Source organism: Macrosteles quadrilineatus, unplaced genomic scaffold, assembly GCF_028750875.1.
Source record: "Macrosteles quadrilineatus isolate MER2022 unplaced genomic scaffold, UCM_ALF_1.0 Scaffold_9__3_contigs__length_116548681, whole genome shotgun sequence".
NCBI lineage: Eukaryota > Metazoa > Arthropoda > Insecta > Hemiptera > Cicadellidae > Macrosteles > Macrosteles quadrilineatus.
This window is the reverse complement of record NW_026542602.1, coordinates 82,776,738-82,797,323: the sequence shown is the minus strand read 5'-3', so window position 1 is coordinate 82,797,323 and position 20,586 is coordinate 82,776,738. Positions and strand designations below refer to the sequence as shown.

Sequence of the window (20,586 nt, the reverse complement as noted above, 5' to 3'; positions counted from 1 at the left end):
TTATTTATTTCGTAGGCCTCCATAAGCTCTTCCAGGCGTTCCAAGAAAGAAACGGGGTCTTTTGAGCCGTCAAAACGAACGTTCCACTTTCGAACTAGATTACACAACGCCGATACGTCAACGCCAACCTTACGAATTACGTTCGAATTTTCGTGACACGCAGGCAAACCACTACTGAATCCGTGATTCACGCTTGCCTGTGTAGCAATACCTAGTTGTTCGCTCGCGAACCCACCGTACGGTTGCTGACCGGTACCGGGCACCGTAGTTCGATGAATCGAATCTGTAGAGTGGGAGGTGTCGAAAGCATAGTTAACACTTGGTCTGGTTAGTGTACTATAGTTGGTTGAACTGACCTTATGAATAGAGCTTTAAGGGTAGTGGACCGTTGGTGCCAGGATGTTGGGCTCACTATAAATCCCAGGAAAGTTGTAATGGTACCCTTCACAAGAAGGAGGAAACTGGACGGGATCGGCCCACTAAGACTGCAGGGTACTGTAATAGAGCTGCAGAATCAGGTGAAGTATCTTGGTGTAATTTTGGACAGATCACTTCACTGGGGACCACACCTTCAAAAAGTTATTGAGCGTGGCAAATGGTCCCTTATGGCATGCAGGCGGATGGTAAGTGGCACATGGGGGTTACAGCCTAAACTTATGCACTGGCTGTATGTATCTGTTGTTCGACCCGCCCTTACATATGGTTCGCTTGTGTGGTGGCCAAAGATGGAATCAACTATAGCTGTCAAAGCTTTAGCAGGAGTTCAGAGGCTTGCTCTTATTATGATAACTGGGGCAGTAAGTAGCTGTCCTGGAGCGACACTTGACTGTCTGCTTGACATGCTACCTATTGACATTTATATTAAGGTGGTAGCAAGTAAAACAGCCCAACGCCTTAGATGCGAAAACTTATGGATAGCCTCAGGGAACAATAAAGGGCACTCTAAAATTGTTCAGGTGGTACATAATGATGAATTGGACTTACCTTCAGATCACATGTCCAAAAAATACTCCTTTGGAAAGCCTTTCAAAGTACTAATACCAGATAGGAAGGATTGGTCTGGCGGAAAAGGACCCATACCCACAGGTGACTTAGAATGCTATACTGATGGTTCTAAGATCAAAAATGGGGGCACTGGAGCAGGTGTGCATTGGATGAATGGAGGCACTGGTATTTGTCTTCCAATGGGGGTGTACCCAACTGTCTTTCAAGCGGAGGTCACTGCCATTCTAGTTTGTGCTCAAGAACATCTTAACAAAGATATCAGAGACAAAACAATCAATATCTTTACTGATAGTCAAGCGACCTTAAAAGCATTAAACTCTTACGAATTCAACTCCAGGCTCGTGTGGGATTGTCTTGCTTCTGTGTCTGAGTTGGGTAGGAGAAATGACCTTACGCTTTGCTGGGTACCAGGACACTCAGGCATCGAAGGAAATGAAGCTGCAGACAGATTGGCAAATACTGCCTCTGCGACATCATTGTTAGGCCCGCAACCCTTCTGTGGCATCTCACGAAACAGTGTATGTTCTGCGATTGCGTCATGGGCCAAGGAAAAGCATCGCAAACGCTGGGTCGATGTTCCCCTTCTTAGGGTCAGCAAGCTTACTCTGTTTAGGCCTTCCAAAAAGGTTGCCTGTGACCTCTTGAGACTAGACAGACGAAGAATTAAATTAATTGTTGAACTGATAACTGGTCATGGAAGATTCAGGAAACATCTACAACGGATGGGCTTATATGAGGGTGAACCGATCTGTAGGTACTGTGATAGGTCAGAAGAGACAGCTGATCACTTACTCTTTGATTGTATTGAGCTCTCTGACGCTAGATTGATAACTCTTGGAAATATGGCTAGAGGTAGATTTCTTCCTGAGGATGAACTAATTGGGAAGTTACAGGCATTCATTGGGCGCCTCAACTTGTAGGTCAACAAGAAAGCAATTAAGTATCTGGGGTGCGCAATAATTCGATTTCGGATGAAGTGCTTTAAGGTCTCGACCTGCCCCTGTCAGATAAGATAAGATAAGATAGTGTACTATACACTAACCCCTCGGAATTTGTAAAACGATCTGATTGTGTTATATTGACTGGATAATTACTAGCCTGATTGTTGGCCTGATTGTTATCAGCGCGCATTGTTAGGCTTGATAACAAACGACAAACGTCCTCAAAGTTGGTTCCTGGAGGCAAACCAACTATCTCCCGTACTCTGTCAAGTTCCGCACTTCGTATGTCACTGGCACCTGGTCGCGAGTCGACATATCCCGTGTCGTACTGGTGTGGAAGTGCAGTCGCACCGTCCACGCTATCGTTCACGTCCTTACCGTACACTGCTCGGGGAATGCCATGTTTCCAAAATTTACAAAACGACTTGCGAAGTTCGTCGACTGTCCCCATATTAGGCAAACCGTATCGACTCATTTCGTAACGAAGTTCATCCTTGGTTAACGTGTGAATCCACCCAATTCGCGGGTCATCCTCTGAGGGACTCTTAGACGTCAACGTACGATCAGTCGTAGTAAGTAAATTTAAAGTCGTTGGTACCATTAACTGTGACGTAGTTGTACCTACTTGAGGCTGAGTAGCCTCTGCGGTCGTAGTGGGAAAACTTAAAGTCGATGGCACAGTTGGTTGTGAAATAGTTTGTGCTACTTGAGCTTGTAAAGAACCTGCAGTCGTAGTCGTGGTTGTCGTGGTCGATTCAGTCACTGCTTTGACCGTTTTAGGCGTAGTTTTCGCGCTAACACTCGATCCTACCATTTTCGCTTTTTCTTATATTCCAAAGAAAAACCACTACGATATCGATTTTACCGTTCGGGCGCCAATACTTGAAGTATGTTCGAATATTACGATAATAACGGAAATTCAATGTCCCTGTTCGGGCGCCACTTTGTGAGGTGTTTATGTCGGGTAGGGCACCTATCGTAAACTTACCTCCGATTTGCTCGGACAGCTCAGGAGTAGTCCAGGGTTCTCGCTAGCAGTCCTCGTCGCTCGCTCGCCGCCTCTCGATCTTCGTATATGTTTTCGTCCTACACGTACCCGAGACTATGGTTGCGTGTCAGCACAACGACGCGCTGACCAGGAATATATCGGCACTAAATACGGTGCTGTTATGAGAATTAAAATAAGTGACCAGCTTCCAGTCTAACGAAAGGCATCGCCTCTCGCATAAAACCAAAAATAAAACTCTCGTAATGAAATAAAAGGTCGACCCGCGCAATAACAAAATAACGAAATGAAATGGCGTCAGCGCTAATATGCCAATGAACTTCTTGGCTTCGAAATATAACTAAATGAAATACTTTTAGGTAAAATAAAATAAAATAACTTCCGATAAATAAACTAAAAAGTGTAGGCTACTGTGGCACCGCACACGCAGTGCCGGCCCGAGAAATACAATACGCTAATCACCTACAACTAAGATTATAGTAAATGGTAACTCTTACTCGCCAAAGTAAAACGGGGAAATAAGATGGTTATTAACGTAATGATATACCACAGTACTTACGTCTGACGATACTTCTCTCGATGTATTATTTTTCGCTTTTATGTTGCCTCGCACGTTACGAATCAAATCGACGACCGCTGCACAGGTCCGCTGCACGCTCTTGAGGAAGGTTGTTAGGCAAACAAGCGCTCGCCGTAGACTGTCCTAAGAACTGTCCACTGTCCACCGGTCTCGGCTTCTCCCCACCACGTCTACGTCAGCGCCCCGAGGTCGCGGCGGTCAAGTCACGAACTAGGAGCCTTGACAAGTGGACAACTGGACATGTTTATTTCCGATAATTGTTGTCGAGCGCACTCTAGCACTTCGTGGTCTTTAAATAATTAAAACGAACCCCCCTAATAAATTTGACCATTACACATTCATCAAGCATAGAGCTACTAGAGTAGAATCACGACTATCCTATTCTTCCTGTTGGCGATCGAGTGCCAAATGGAATGCTATTTCCGTGTGTTATGACACTACACTTTAGCGGTTCTATCTAGCTAAACCCTTTTGCTGGAATTTCAAACTATGCATTGGACTTACTCCAATAGTACAAACAGAAAAATTAAACAATAACACTAAATATAACGATTTCTTGGAAGATAACAACTTAAACTTACCATAATTTCAAATCATTGAATTGAATGAAAGGATGTACTGTTTTAATGTATTATATTAGGTTAAGCAGCTTTAAGCAGTAATATTTACATATTTCAGCCATTAAGGACAATATTCTTGTGGGAATATCTATGAAGAATTATTATTTTAAAGGATGTTTTTTTAGAAAAGAAAAAGATGGATCTTATTTTAAAACAAAGCCAAAAGTAGTTAAGCACAAAGTTTTCTTACACTTCTAATCAACACAGTGTAAAAAAATCAACCCCAGCCAAACATAGTTCTACTAAGTACTAAACTAATTTACTTATTGGTGATCTCCCCCACCCCACTAATCTCAATGTCTTACTCTAAAATCAACCCATCAAAACAGTTACACAGCAACCAAAACATTTGTTTGTAGCCTACACATACTTGAGGACGGACTCAAAGAGCTCGACAGATCCACAGAGAGCGCCACACACTACTCTAGAGCCGTCTCTCTTCCAGGCTAGAGCGGAGACAGTGTACAGGTCAGGGATCTCCTTGGCTGGCTGCTCAGTCCACGCAGACTGACGCGGGCTCCATGCAAACACGCGCACCCTGCCTCAAACAAGACAACATGATGCCCAATCTTCATCAAGAACTTTTAATATTGGTTTCAATCAGTTTTAAAATATAAACTTCACCGATAATTTAAAATAAACATGTTCAAGTTGTAGATAACTCTACCACAACAGAGGAAAATATGAGGGTAAAAGAGTTAAGGTCTTCAATGAGCTACTGTCAAAGCCAAGAGCTACCTCAATCTGACCCAAGTGGCATGCTCCTTATTTAATCCACTACTATGACTATTCAAGCAATTTGCCACCCCTATGCAATACTATAAGTTTCCTTATAGTAGCCTAAAACAATATTGATATTAATAGAGAAAATTGACGCTCCCCCAAGTATGAACACGTTCTGTGATTAGGTTTCGGAAGGAAGTGGGTCAACACCTGTTGATACTTACAGATGTAAGGTAGATGATAGCCTACCATTGATACTATCTGACTGTGTCATGAAAATATTTTGTCAATCCTTTCCACAATTAGGGATACAATTTGACGCTTGCAAGGCGAAGGGGTACATAGCTTGATATTATTCCTATTAGAATTTCCTAGCGAATTCGTCTTACAAACAACAAATTTTAAGTTTGAGCAAGTATTTAACAACATTACACACTGTGACAACATTGTTTGGGCCGTCATGTTGAACAATTACTCACCAAAGTTTCTTCTGGCATCTACGCATTAAATAGGCAAAAAAAGTTTGTGAAAAAGAATCTCTGAAAGTTGTTTAGTTTTCTTACATCCATTCAGTGATATCCTTTGGGTTACCTCTGTATGGAGCAACTACTAAAGAAAACTTAAACTCTATTTTGATAATGTATAAAATCCATTAGAATTACTGGTATTCGTAATTTACAACCTCGAACTTCAGTTAAAGATTATTTTAAATTAGAAAACATCATGACTGTTTGTGGAATGTATGTTTTTGAAACAGTTTTATCCATAAAGAATAGATTTCAGGAATTGGACCTAATCGGTATTAATCATGAATATAACACTAAAAATCGGGACTGTATCGCCGGGAGCTCTCACGCTCTGGAACTTTTCAAAAAGAAACCTAAATATGCTTGTTCAAAATTGTATAGAAAAATTCCAGAGGCTGTTTACTTGTTTCCTGTCTGGGGGCGATAACGCTGAGCACGATCGGTTTGCCGAAAAGCCGATTGCAGATGTTGCCGTAATGTGATGATCACCACTGTATAGATGATAACGGATGTTAACGCCGTCGTGGGAGGTGATTACCAAAGTCGCGGAGACTGCAAGTTACGCTCAAAGGTGTTGTCGCAGTCGCAGAGGATGATTACCAAAGTCGAGGAGACTGCAAGTTGCGCTCACGGGTGTTGCCGCAGTCATGGGAGACAATTACCGAAGTCATGAAGCCTGAAGGTTATGCTCCTCCCGATATCCAACCTTGCCGCAAACCCGTCACGGTACTGTACGGCAATTAAAATAATGGATCAAAAAATATTGAGCAATTATTGAGGAAAAAATCATAGTTTGAATGATATTAGTTATTAATTTAATTTAAAATAACTTTAGGTAATAATAAAATTAAAATTATTATTTGAAGTAGGGATGACCTTAATACAATTGGTACAAACAAGCGAGTTGAGTTTTTACCCACCTGTCGTAACTGCCAATAGCCACGGCTTGTCCACTAGGACTACAACAAGCTACTGTGAACTCTTGCTCATTAGGATAGTCAAACTGTTTGATGACTCTACCTCCAGTGTCATACACAGTGACTCGACGGTCACACCCGGCTGCCACTATGTGACCGGCTGCCCACCCTAGAGCATAGGGAGGTACTGGGTGTGTCACCACCCGGCCCTGCAAGTAATATTATGATTGTTGTTTGCTAACGTCTTGGGCATTGTGATCATTGTTTGAATGTTTAAAGTAATCATTTGTTTCAGAAAACCCTTCACATTTACTATTATACATTGTCGATCAAACCAAGTAAATTCTATTGACTAGGCAAGCACGATAACACAACACTTGCCCAGCTACATTTTAAATATAAAATATGCCCACACATAACACTTTGCAGCAGTAGACCTATAGACTGAATTTTTATTTGTATGATAAATGTTTCAAATGAATAGTATTTACAATAAGAATAAGACAACATTACTATAATGTCTACAACCATAAACACAGAGTTTTGTTCAGTGTGTCAATTTAAAGTTCAGTATTAATTACAACTATTAAAAAACCGCTGTTAATAATTTATAATCAAGACAAAGCATTTGCAAATGAAATCCAGGCATATTACACCTACCGGTACACTAACAAATAGCAAAACTATTTCACATCTTGAATGAGAATCCTACATACCTGCTGTTCACTTGCATTACTATCCTCTGCCACATAATATCTCACAATAGTACCATCAGCATGGCCTGACAGAAACCCTGTACCTCTAACACTGAAAACAGACACAAGTGTCAATACAACTAGATGCCTATGTATTGAAGTCCATCAAAATACTTTTTCAGTACCGGTAATTAGTTTAGTAATCCCTCAAACAAAAGATAAACTTACTAGGCCCAATCATAAACAAATTTCATCTGTGTAAGAAGATACAAATTACAAAGTATTAGTGTGTTTACTGTTTAAAATATGTTTGTAATTTTATGCGGTGGGTACCGCATATTCCTGACAAACAACTTTAGAAATACGGTAATCATTCTCAACACACCTTTAAATAGTAGTCGACAATGTCAGAAGCATGTTCAACAAGACATTAGAAAGTGAAGCTACGAAAAAGAAACTTTTTAGACAGGAGTTTTTTATATACCGGTAACTAATAATTTTAAAAAACTATACAAGCATTATTTTTTATCCTTAGAAATATTAGTAAATTATTTATTTGACCAAGTATAAGTACTATTTAATAGTCACAATTTTATAAAATAAATTTGTACCATAATGAAAACAATGTTTACAACTAGAGTAGAGAGTTTTTGTAAGTCTTTTGTACTTTGTTGACTCAACCATTGACTTTTGCATAGGCCCGATGAACCCAAAGCTATACAACACAATATACTCAATATCAAGTTCTAACTAGAATTTCACTGCTATTCCAGCTAGTTTTAACAATAATTTAAGCTGATTTGGTTGTCGGTTAGTTTAATTTAGTTATACTACACCATTTTCAATAGCAAAGTATTATGAGTTCAACAAATCATTCTGCTGCCTCTTCATTGATTTTTCAAAGGCTTATGACTCCATAAATAGAAAAAAAAGTTGTTGATAAACATGGAGCATCTAGGTATACCAAGAAAACTTATAGAACTAGCAAAATTGAGTGTTTTAGGTTCTAAGTGCAAAGTTAGAGTAAATGGAGACGTATCGGAAGACTTTGAGGTGAACACGGGTGTGAGGCAGGGAGACGAGATATCTCCATTGCTGTTAGCCATAGAAACAGCCCTTCAGGAAATAAGAAAGGCAGAAGTAGGGATTGAGATAGGAACAAACATATAAACTTGCTAGCTTTTGCAGATGACATAGTATTAATTACACATACAATATAGAAGAAATGAAAGATGTAACAAAAATGCTTATTGAACATACAAGAAAAATGGGGCTATACATAAATGAAGAGAAAACCAAGTTTATGACATGTGGAAGAAAACATGATGATGACCAACCAAGATACCAAAATAACAACTACATTGAAATTGAAGAGTATAAATTTGAATAAAGTAACAAATTTCAAGTATTTGGGAGTCATCCTCACCAGCGATAATGATGAAGAGCTAGAAATACAAAATAGATTAAACCTAGCACAAAAAAGTGTTTTGGCCTGTCACAAGTTACTAACTTCAAAAATAATATCCCACACCACCAAACTCAGGATTTATAAGACAATCATCAGACCAGTTCTCCTGTATGGTTCAGAAAATTGGATCTTAAGCAAGAAATCAGAAAGGAAAGCTATTGTATTTGAGAACAAGATTTTGAGGAAAGTGTACGGACCGATTTTTGAGGATGGACAATGGAGATTGAGACATAATTGGGAACTTAGATAATTATTTAAGGATCCGGATATTTATCGCTGAGGTATGGAGCAGAAAACTGAGATGGGCAGGGCATATTCTAAGAAAAGATGACAACTCCCTATCAAAGAACAACTTGAGGAATAACCCAGAAGGTAGAAGACCCCTTGGGAGACCGAAACTTAGAGGGTTCGACCAAGTGGAGAAAGACCTGAGGAAGCTAGGGAGAAGGAAGGAGCAAGAAGCAGAGACCTATGGAGGCAGTGTGTTGGGGAGGCCAAGTACCATCTAGGGTACCTGTGGCCACAGCAGTAAGTAAGTAAGTATAATACACCATTTTACCAAAAATTAAATGAAACTGGTCATTTAAATTCTGAAACGGATCATTCTGTGTTCTGAATTCTGAATTTGATTATTTTCTCCAAATAGAATAGCTTATCATAAATAGAATACAGTTTTACAAATTATCGATTTTCTAAAAACATAACAATGTAAAAATCATATTTTCTACGCTTTAGTCAACTGTCTGGCTAATTGGATGACTGGTTACTCACTTGGGTGCCAGCGCGATAACATGGGAGTTGGTGGCGTAGAGAGTCTGAGATTTATTGGCCTTTACATGGGCTGCCCTGACCTTCCCGTCCGCCTGTCCGTAGACCACTGGACCCTCAGTCAGCCATATCAAACACGTCACCGGACACTGCTGTATAAACTTGTTGCAAATCACCTTCTTATCTCCCCTACAACCATTATACAAACTTGTAACAACTTCACTTATAATGATTTTATAATTTCTTTACCCTTGAATTTTGTTAAGTTATGTCAAACCCATAGTCTTTCAACATGTGTGTCCAGTTATGAACAAAATAGGAGCGATAAATCAATGTGTCCCTCTTTCTTCAATAGTAGGCCTACGAAGTAAAAAGAGGCCAAACTCAATAATTCCATCAAAATCCACCAGATAAAAAAATTTTACTTACGGTATTGAAAATATTAAAATATTAAAATTCTACCTACTTATTGAGGTTAAATATTGAGAGACTTCGACTTATAAAGGTGGCCTACTTTTAACATTATGGTTAATGTGGATTTCAAGGGGATTAAAAAAAACCAGATATTAAGGAATTCGAGATATTAGGGTTCGAGTAATTGAGGTTCTACTGTAATTAATGGACCATGATAAACTGAGTATAAACACGTGTTATCATTGTTGTTTGTGCTCTATTTCATTGGGGGTTCATGTGCTCATGTTCTCCTATGGACAAGCCGCCACTGATCATAATGACAAAATGCGATGCAAGCCTAAAATGCCCAAGCAAAAATTATCCTGCTAAAGGCTAGTTTACCCTACGTTCTACAGACGACTTGTCCCTTGCCAATGGTACCAAGCTGTAACTTAGTACCTACACTATTAATTGTTCAGGGTGATTTCATTTTTTAGGTTATTTCGGATCATTCGTAGGTTAAAAAATTAGTTTTATGTTACAGTATAAACAAGTTGTCACAAAGTTAGTTTCATTTCTATATAAAACTAAAATACTTACCAATCTTCCCCGAGTTTATAAATGAAAATTATGTTATCAGACTGGGCAACTGCTAGTTTAGTTGAGTCTGGGGAAAATGATAGACCTTTCACAACGTAGCTCTTCCTCCCATTCTGTGTGAAAAAAAAAGATTGAAATGATTTATCCAATAACATTGATTTTTCACATAGTAGAACTGGATACCAAAAAGTAAAGGTGTAATCTAAGGTACATTATAGCATCCAATTTATTTGTGGTGGTAGTTGATTGGAGAACGGTGCCCACAATATGAAAAGTTGAATTAAACTGTAAGTCAATAGCCTATAGCCTATTCACAATAAAAAAATAAACCACATATAATTTTACATCAAATACAGTTAAGTTACCTAGGTTAGGTTAGCGAAAATGAACTTTAAAAGATTGTTTTATTTTGATACCACCAAGCCCAAATTGGGTGAAAGATGGAAGACTTGGCAATAAGGTAGTAATAATAATAATAACTTAATAATAGATTAGACTTATTAAAAGCAATACCCTACCTTAGGATCTGAAGGCTTTGTAGGGAATTTATCTTTCTTTTCACCCGTTTCGTCAAACAAAATGATGATTCTATCAGCATTGCAGACTGCTAGCTTCAAGTTGTTTGGTGACCATGCCAGTGCCATGATTCGGGATGGTCCATCCTTGAAAATTACAGTACGGTACAGTGAGGAACTAAAAGTTGATTAAAGGGAAGGAAAGTTCTACTTTGTAATCCAAGAAATGTATTTGGAGATTTAGGCGTGGGATACCAATTATCAATTATCAATCATTGAGATGGGGACGCCACCTAGGTGCATATTTTAACCCAAATATGAGTGAAGGATGGGTGTAGAATGGTGTGATATGATCTGTGTAGCTTTGTTACTGACCAAGATCAGCTGTTTCATTAGCCAGGATAATTTATTTAAAGCCCAATGATCAGGAACAGCTGGGTCCAGTTTCGAACCATCAAAAAACTACTGACTTTTCTCAGGATCGAACCAGCGACCTTTTGATTATTAGGCGAGCACTATAACCACTCAGCTACCCAGTAACTTACTAGGGGTAGACTTCTGTATCTGATGGCACAAAAAACCAAATGAAAATATCAAATGAAACAATCGAATAATCGATATTTTCATTCGGTAGTTTGTGCCAACAGATACGGAAGTCTACCCACTTAGACCTAGCTAAGGCTATTAATTAAACTTAGTTATTCTAAATGTGTGGAATCAAATACACTATCTAACCTACTTTAACTTTTTCCCTGTAAGTTACATAAATGAGTTTAGTGGGTTTTATCGGAGAGATTCTTGCTTGTTCCGCAAAACTGATGCGTGATAAAACCAAAACCTGGGCTGTGTGATTTTGACATTTAAGACAGGTTGAATAACTTAAACTTAGAATCGATAATCTTGCAATGTTAATTTCATTCGGTTGTTTGTGCCAACAGATATGGAAGTGTACCCAAGATCAGAGGCGGCGTTTAGGGGGGGCCAGGGGGGGCAGTTGCCCCCCCACTTTCACAAGGAATATTTATCAAAATTATAAAATAGAATTATGTCAACAATAAATCTAGATTTCGCCCCCCACCTCTCAAGCCCAATCGCCACCACTGCCCAAGATTAGGCTAAGAAGCAAAAGAGGTTGTGTCAAAATTACACCATGAGAGTCAGATAAAACAATGCAGCATTTGCAGTAGGTATATATATTGAGATTATCCAGGCTTATAATCTAACAGGCTTATAACCAACAAGTGATGATAATAAGTTATTTTACAAATAAGTTTCAGTGGAATGACAGCTTTTTGACACAAACCAAACAACAAGCCTAGCATCAACTCACTTGTGCAGGAATTAACGTTTTTAGATGTTTCAATTGCATTCCAACTTGAATATTCCTAACTCCTTACAATGACAATATACTTTGTAAATAATAACAGTTAAAAATGGGAAGTCAATAATTATAGTGCACGAGTTGCAAGTAAGTTTGCATTTTGCATTGCCGAGCCGACCCGACATCCATTCCAGGTTGCCATGACAACAACTACAATCAAAACAAATGAGTGACAGAAAAAACATGACCCTAGCTCTGGATTCTTTGACATTGATTATGAGATAGAAGTCTATTATAGCCATCGTACTATATGTAAAACCCCATCGTGAGTTTTTGTAGTTGTAGAGCTTGATTTTAACGAATTTCCCTATAGGGAAGTATATATTATCGTAGATGGCACGGTAAGACCTAGGCTTGGGACTGATTTACTTTTTCATTTTTATGTCCCTAGAGGCCAAAAACATCATTTGTTCAAATTTTTATATCCGTGAGCACGATAACTTGAGTAATTTTTGTCAGATTTTTATGAAATTTGGTTTAAAAGTGTAAGGTGGGATAAACTTGAATGATTTCGCGAACCAGCATGATCGGACCATGGGAACGGGGTTTTACGGGGTAAAAATGCTTTTTCTCATTTTTGATGCTCAAAACACAAAATTTCCCAATTTCTAAAGAGCTTAAAAAACAAATAACTTAATATATTATCAAAGTGTTTTTGTACGGTACAGTACAGCATTTGGTAACGGAGGAAATTGAAAAAATTGTAAATTTAAAATTCCCATGTTATTCTTACGGAGAATATTGTAAAATGTTGTAGTTTGCTTGTTTATGGAAATATTTTGATAAGACTTAGCAAATGTATTTATTTTACAGTAAGCTACTAAGTTTACTAAAAAAAATAACTTTATTAGTTTCCTTGTAGCAGCAAAACTTAGGTACTCGTTAAACCTAATGCTTTATAAATATATTTCATCGAAAATCAATTTAGACAAATGGAAATTTGCTTAGCTGGCAGGTTTGCTGTGTCGGGGGTAATTAGAGAGGATGGTACCTATCAGAAATTATTGTGGAAATCTAAAAATAAAAACTATCAATATTTTAAGAGCAACACAAATTAAGTAATTTATTGTCGATGTATACGCATGTTTATAATATCGATATGTTTGTTGTTTTTGTGATACTACATAATTAAAAATCTTTATTCACTCGAGCAAAGCATCTTGATAAGTAAAATGTCCATATATGCCGTCTATCACTGTCAAGCAATAACTTTATATCTTAGATAAAATAAAACATACTACCTTAGCTTATATTAGGCCTATATGTATTTTTATCTTATCGACCGTTGCGTAACTTAAACGTTGAACAGTTTTGTGGATAGGCTGTGTTAAAAAATAATTGCAAAAGGAATACTTAAAGGTCAATTTGCTCAGTAGTCAAATTCAGGATATATAGTTTAGAGTCTTTGTGCTAAAAATAGTGGTAATTAAAACATTATTTGGGACTGGGTCAATTGTGTTATGAATGATGCACATCGAAAACAACTAACCCACTTGTGATTGTAGGATGATTGCTTTTAGTCTAGCAATGTTAGTAAAAAGTAAAAATATATTTGCAATTTGCTGAAAAAATTTACCCTTTAGTTTTTGATTTAAAACTAAAAGTGCACTTACATGAAATGATCTACATCTCATTTTAATCATGATGTAGTAACGAATGTTTGCAAAACGCCAGCCATAGTCTAAACATTATTCCTTACATTAAAAGTCAATGAATCCACTTTCAACTTCCATGCACTGGTAGTTATTCATACACTGGCTACATGTTATGATAATTTGCACGTAAAAAAGCAATCGCCAAAAGCTAAGAAAACCATTATTATCGTTCAAGTTCAACAGCTGTTTACTTTAGCTTCAGCCAGCAGCAGAAGCAAAGAAACCAACACCAACTTAGCCAACACAACAAAACAAATTCAAATTTAAACTAAACATTACAAATTCGTCAATTAACTCTGAAAACAAACAAACTGTTGACAGTTTTGGCATAATAAGTTTTGAATTTTTTACTATAAACAAATTAGTCATACTAAAATATCAGATACACTATACAGTCACTTCAATTATTGTGTACTAAAGATGAACTAAATTTTCAATGTTGGTGTTTGTTACTGCCAATGTTAACTAACATTTCTGTCTTCTCACTTCTGTCTGATTCACACGACCAAACCAACACAATATGGCAGTTCCTTCACGTAGGAGGCTGAATGTTAGTGGGTTTTTATTTTATCCTTAGTGATTTTCGAAGTCGACTGTAACATTTTTCTGTGCAGATGTCTACTATTTACTGATTGCATGTAGCTGTAATGGGTGCTAAGGCGAGTACAGCAAATAGTGATGAGTCAAATACACGAGACAGAACTTTTTCAACAAGCAGTGGTTCAGATGTTGTAGCAGGAAGCACAGGATTTAGTTTACTTCGGTCTATCCCAAGTGTTGTGTCAAGTGATAGACAAAGGGCACGATCTCTTTCAAGTGTCCCTGATGGACATGATTCAATCGGAATCCAAAATTCCAGTGATGGAGCTTTTGATATATCTGAATCTCAAGAAACTGACAGTAGTTCCACCGAGGATCATGGATTGGATAGTCCCTTAGCCAACATAAGTCTTGGGAGGGTATATGCTGCCCATTCCTTACCTTCACATATTTTTTCATGGAATGGTAAGTCAGTCAATCCAAGTCTACTTAATTTTTACTTAGGCTTAGCTCAAAAAAGGTTCCTATAGGCCTGCTAAGGCTCAGTAGGCCTTCCTAAGCGTGCAGGCTCAGTAGGCTTAAATGTCAGGGAGTTTTTATTTACGATTACAGTTCCTTAACATAGGACTAAGTTAGTACCTTCGTATCATATGGCCAGGAGTATTGGGTTCTCAACTGCAATATTGCTAGGTTACTTAGTCTTTTTTCATTGTGGAATGGCCTCTGGATCGTCTGAATTAACTATATAGTGGTTTAAATTACCTTGTTACTGTCAAAACGATCCTTTGTAGTTAGTAGACTACAGCTGTTTCATGCTACGAATGGAGCACATCATCAGGTCAGAAGAATGTCAAGTAGTCTTCATATTCCTCGCAGTGGAGTTCGTCAAAAGTTTAATAATAAATAGAGAACAAAACACATAACACACGGAAACACGAAACATTTAGGTAAATGAAACATGTAACATTTAAATGTTTCGTGTTTCCGTGTGTTATGTGTTTTGTTCTCTATTTATTATTAAACTTTTGACGAACTCCACTGCGAGGAATATGAAGACTACTTGACATTCTTCTGACCTGATGATGTGCTCCATTCGTAGCATGAAACAGCTGTAGTCTACTAACTACAAAGGATCGTTTTGACAGTAACAAGGTAATTTAAACCACTATATAGTTACTTAGTCTTTACCTAAAAGGTAAAACGGCAAATATTTGATATATCAACAATGCGATATCCTGTAATTTTTAGATGTCTACTTACAGTATTTTTCACGCTGAATCCAAAAATGCAATCAGTTTTTGTCGGAGAGATTCATAAGTGGCCGTAAAACGAAGGTTAAAATTACGAATCTATGGTTCATTGAGCTATACTGATGGTAATATGGCGTGGTCTGGATGGGTCGGTATGTGGACTGTGGACTGAGTGAGTAGGAGAGCAAACATCTGTTTATGCTAGACTTAATGCGGAATGAAATCAATTCGTTTTGAAACCAAATAATCAGCTCTCATTTAGGCATGTGAGGAAGGTAGGTCGGATTTTATGCGGATTCGTGACTGTATTAAGTGTTTTAAAGTGAGGTTAGATTAGGAAGGTAAAGGTTAGGTTATAATGAACCGACTCATTAATTTATGCTACTTCCAGACTGTTTTTGCACAATTAAATAAACTTAGTGGGTGAAACACAATGAAATAACGATATCAAAAATGTGCAAGCTGCCCATTTTTACCCCATTAAACACCCCATAAACCCCCGGTCCCATGGTTTGATTATGCTGGTTCGCGAACTCGTTCGAATAAACGTAGGTTTAAACGTTTGTACCAAATTTCATCAAAATCGGATCATTTTGCTCGAGTTATCGTGCTAACGGACACATAAATATATATATATATATATATATATATATACTTACTTACTGCCCTGGCCATTTGTAGGCTACCCCAGTCGGTACTTGGCCTCAGCAACACAGCGCCTCCATCCGTCTCTTTCTTCAGCATCCTCCTCTCCAATTCCCAGCCGCCTCATGTCTTGTTGCACCTGGTTCCACCATTTAGTCTTTGGTCGACCCCTGGGTCTTCGTCCCTCTAGTGTTCCCCTCAGAATGTTCTTCAGGCTTGACTCTTCTTCTCTTCTTAGTATGTGTCCTGCCTATTTTAGTCTCAGACTTCTTATTTCTCCGATGATGTCTGCATTTTTGTACATTTCTCTTACTTCCTGGTTGTGCCTCTTCCTCCACTCTCCATTTTCTAGCGTTGGGCCAAAAATTTGATTCCTCAATACTTCATTTTCAAAAACTATTTTTTTTCTTTCTTCTTTTTTGTTCAGGATCCAAGTCTCTGAGCCATATACAAATTTGAACGGATGGTGTTTTTGGCCTCTAGGGACCACAAAACGAAAAATTAAATCGCTCCCGGGTCCAGCTCTTACCATGAGTAGGCCTACTACTGTAGCTTAAGGGGAGACTGAACCTTTTATGTCTTAAAAAATTAAATTTTTGTTTTTCGTCAAAAATTAATCTCCGTTTCTTCCTGATTAAGAAAATATATAATACTTAGAATATTAGAAAGCTTCTTATGATAACAATAAATAAACAAAGCTAACTCTACCGAGGTTTCGGCCACACTATTCTTATGGCTTTGAGTGTGTGCTGTAAAGCTTTAAGTGTGTTTTTCCGAAAGTTTGTTTTTTTTATCTTTAGGTACACATAGTTTAAAATCTGTAATACATAGGGACTTAAAATTTTGCATGCATTAGTCTGGGTACTAGGTGAGTACATTAAACCAATCATATATTGATTAGTTATAAATTTTCATTTAAAAAATAATTTATTTATATTTTTTGAATATCGCATAAAAATTTGTATTTTTAAAATGATAGAAAATAATTTTTATATTGATATAGTTATTTGAAAATTGGTTTAACATAAAGATATGGATGTGATTATTAAGTGTGCAAAAAATCAGTGTGATAGGTTTAGTAGTTTTTGTGCTATATGTACTTGAAATTGTTGAGAATATCCATTTAAATAGCATTGAACCAGAAAAGATACAGTCTCCCCTTAAGTAATAGCCTAAGGGAAATCAACTAAAAAAAATGATCTGCAAGTTAAAAAATTGCTAACTTACATTAACGCCAAAACTCACAACTTCATTGTCTCGGTCCACATACACCAAAATTTGACAGAAAACTACCGGTATTTAAAAACAAACAAGTGGAAAAAGTTGTCATTTGCCATTGCCAACCCCAAAACCTAAATTCCCCGCGATTCCTCTAGCCCCGATGCGACTTATGCCTGATTACACTAGCTCAACGACCATTTCTACGTAGGCGCGAGCTCCCAAACCCGGTTTTTGATCTGCCTACTAAAGTTAGGCGTGCCCGCGCCTAACACTGGGAACGTACTAGCTGGGCTCAAGCTCCCAAACTTTGCCTCATTAAGTCCTAAGCTTACGGTATATGAATTTGTAGGCTATGGATAGTGTTTTTAGGCCTCAGGGGAACTTGAAACTAAAAAGTAAATCGGACTAGTTGTTATACTTACTATACCTCTGATGGTTTAAAGCTTTCCCTACAGTACCTGGGAAATTCGATAATGGAGAAAAATATAAAAACTAACCAACGCCATTAAGAAAGTTAAAGGCCAGTCAAAGAAAGTGAGCCCTCCGTTATAGACAAATCAATAATTAATTGTCTGCTGCATTAATTCCTACCAATACCTACGTATTCCTATAGCTTGTCCTCTGAATGAAGATGCCTATGACTTGTCCTGTGAAAGACATGTTTAAATTTAATACCTACAGTATTTAAAAATGGACCTTAATACTACAAACCCTAATATTTCTTGATATTTCTGAATACCTGGAAAAATATTAGGCCTAATAAAGTTGTTGTCACTACTTATCAGATTCGATATAGCCTATTGAAGTTTCTCTGATATACCGGTAGTCACTAGGTTTAAACATGGTTTAGACTGATAGAAATGAATGAAGCTTACATTTCTATAGCACTACACTTGACTACCTAACAGATTAGAATGGTCTACAATGTCCTGTAAATACTTAAGTTGGTAGACATGGCCTTTTGGACTATTACACACTTAACACAATATGATCTGGTACGGAGTCCTTAAACTGGTTGGGGAAGGCGTTTGGAAGGCAGCAATACACACATAATTTCAGGCCTGATGATCGCCAACAGTGTAGATGGTGGTGGTGACATGTCTGAACTGAATCTGTACGCTTGGTCTATAAGAACAATATTTCAGCGTTTGAGTAAGCTATATAAACCCAGCCCAATGTAGGCAATCACTTTCAACCACACTGCATTGTGGGTAGCCCTGTTTTGTTTTGCTCAATCTCTGAAGATTTGTGACTTTGGTGTTTGAATAAATATTAGTTTATCCGCAATACGTTCTGGCCATTTCGCTTCGGCCAATTTCCAGATAAAATGCCCACTCCTCAACTTTAGTGTTTCACTCGGTCTACATGGACTTTGTCCGAAACAGGATTTTCAGCATAATGAATTTGATGAACGGATGGTGTTTTTGGCCTTCGAGGACATACAAATGAAAAATCCTGTGTCTAGGTCTTACAACGAGACCCACGGTAATTGCTTATTCCCTATAATATTTTCTCACAAATATAAATGTAAGGAAAGCTATTATTCTATTTAATATGGAATAAAAGCTGATATTTTTCTAATATAAATAGACTGGCATGAACACACTGTGTACTTGATTTTCAATCAATTATTGTTGGTCATGTTATTTTAGTGTCTTGGTTGTGTTGTAATGCAACTCTTCCTCTCACCATGCTAGGTGTAAACTGTTATGCAACAGTTTAGCTGTTGGTAAACAACAAAGACCTCATATAGGCAACTTATCTAATCTGTGAACAAGAGGCCAGCGCGGCTCCCTGACTTCCTCATCGTGTACCCTTCCCTTGTTTGAAATGCAATTTTTTTTAAATTTTATAAATGTTCCGAGTAAGGCATGTTTTGGATTACTAAACATAATAACAGTTTAGTATGTGCTGTTTAGTACTTCTATTTTAATTTTACGACCATCCCTTGGATTCAAAGGATTACAGTATTAAGAAATTATAAGGTAGTAAAAAGCTTGCACACTTTTAGCGAATTTCCCTATAGGGAAAAGTAGTTATTACCTATTAGAAAAAGATTTACAATCATCTCTAGGTAACCTACCTAGGTCTCTATGTAACCTACCTTACATTGGTTTTAAATCCTTTGAGTAACTTTTGTTTAGCTAAGTTGGAATCTTTTAGAAAAATTACTAATGGCACAGATTCAAAATCAAAGAATTTCACAATTTAAAGTGATCATAAAACACCTTTCTTATTATTTGTGTGTGGTAAATAAGCTTTGAGAACATTTGGTTAAATTAAATGAACAGAGATCAAGCAACTAGTGATTAATAAATTCTATTTCTATGTAATATATTTGTGTAGGGTACATTATATTTTAGTTTTTGACACAATCAAAAGCTTAAATTGATGAATAGTCAAGGGAGTTGAACGAGTGCAGCAATCAATCATTTTGATGCTCCGTTTTAGCAGACAATGCAGGTTTTTTTTCGTTCCGTTATAAACGACTCCCACTTTATGTGCCATGTGACAACTAACTAATTATTAATCACCCAATTATTTTATTTAGATGATAATTTGTTTTATAAAGTGTTACATTCTGGCTATTACCTTCGTGTACTAAGATATTTTGATACATTTTAAAGTCACCAAGTAATTTACAATGCACTTTTGTTTAATGCGCATTTGTATGCAACACTTCATTCAAAGAAAAATTGTTACTATTGTATAACCACACCTACTCACAGCTCTCCTGATGATAAAAAAAAAATCTTTCATAGATGATATTTACTAGTGTCATGAGTACGGCTGAGGATTACTTAAATGCAGTTAAAAGGTTGTCATTTATGTATGCAGTAAACAATTATTATAAACACAAATAAATAAGTTTGAAATTTAATTGAGTTCAATTGCATTTTCATTGTATAACGATGGTGAATAATAATGTTTCTAAACCAAACTCATAAAGAGATGTGCTTTCAAATTAAAGTTAACTTTTTACTTTACAACTTTGTATTTTTTTAAAGATGTAATTAGAATTTGAATATATACAATCTAAAATTAAAAAGGCGTGTTTTGTAAGGATGTGTAGGGCCTAGAGACATAAGATCGGTGCAATGTTGGAAGTGATAGTAATTCTCAGGCTTGATCCGGT

General features: G+C 37.2%; 2 protein-coding genes across 2 annotated transcripts in view; one reads left to right on the top strand and one right to left on the bottom strand.

Moving 5' to 3' along the window:
* Positions 1 to 12,204, bottom strand: part of LOC129002920 (intraflagellar transport protein 172 homolog) — a 58,982-nt gene extending 46,778 nt beyond the window's left edge. Inside the window, exons 1-7 of the mRNA XM_054431042.1 lie at positions 12,089 to 12,204; positions 10,762 to 10,905; positions 10,244 to 10,356; positions 9,254 to 9,439; positions 7,036 to 7,126; positions 6,323 to 6,528; positions 4,523 to 4,690 (exon numbers count right to left, since the gene is read on the bottom strand). Coding sequence (XP_054287017.1) covers positions 4,523 to 4,690; positions 6,323 to 6,528; positions 7,036 to 7,126; positions 9,254 to 9,439; positions 10,244 to 10,356; positions 10,762 to 10,905; positions 12,089 to 12,127 — 947 coding nt within the window. The 5' untranslated portion in view covers positions 12,128 to 12,204. The remainder of the gene's footprint in view (positions 1 to 4,522; positions 4,691 to 6,322; positions 6,529 to 7,035; positions 7,127 to 9,253; positions 9,440 to 10,243; positions 10,357 to 10,761; positions 10,906 to 12,088) is intronic.
* A 1,837-nt stretch (positions 12,205 to 14,041) lies between these two features.
* Positions 14,042 to 20,586, top strand: part of LOC129002707 (E3 ubiquitin-protein ligase ZNRF2) — a 30,095-nt gene continuing 23,550 nt past the window's right edge. Inside the window, exon 1 of the mRNA XM_054430713.1 lies at positions 14,042 to 14,799. Within this exon, the coding sequence (XP_054286688.1) occupies positions 14,442 to 14,799 (358 nt within the window). The 5' untranslated portion in view covers positions 14,042 to 14,441. The remainder of the gene's footprint in view (positions 14,800 to 20,586) is intronic.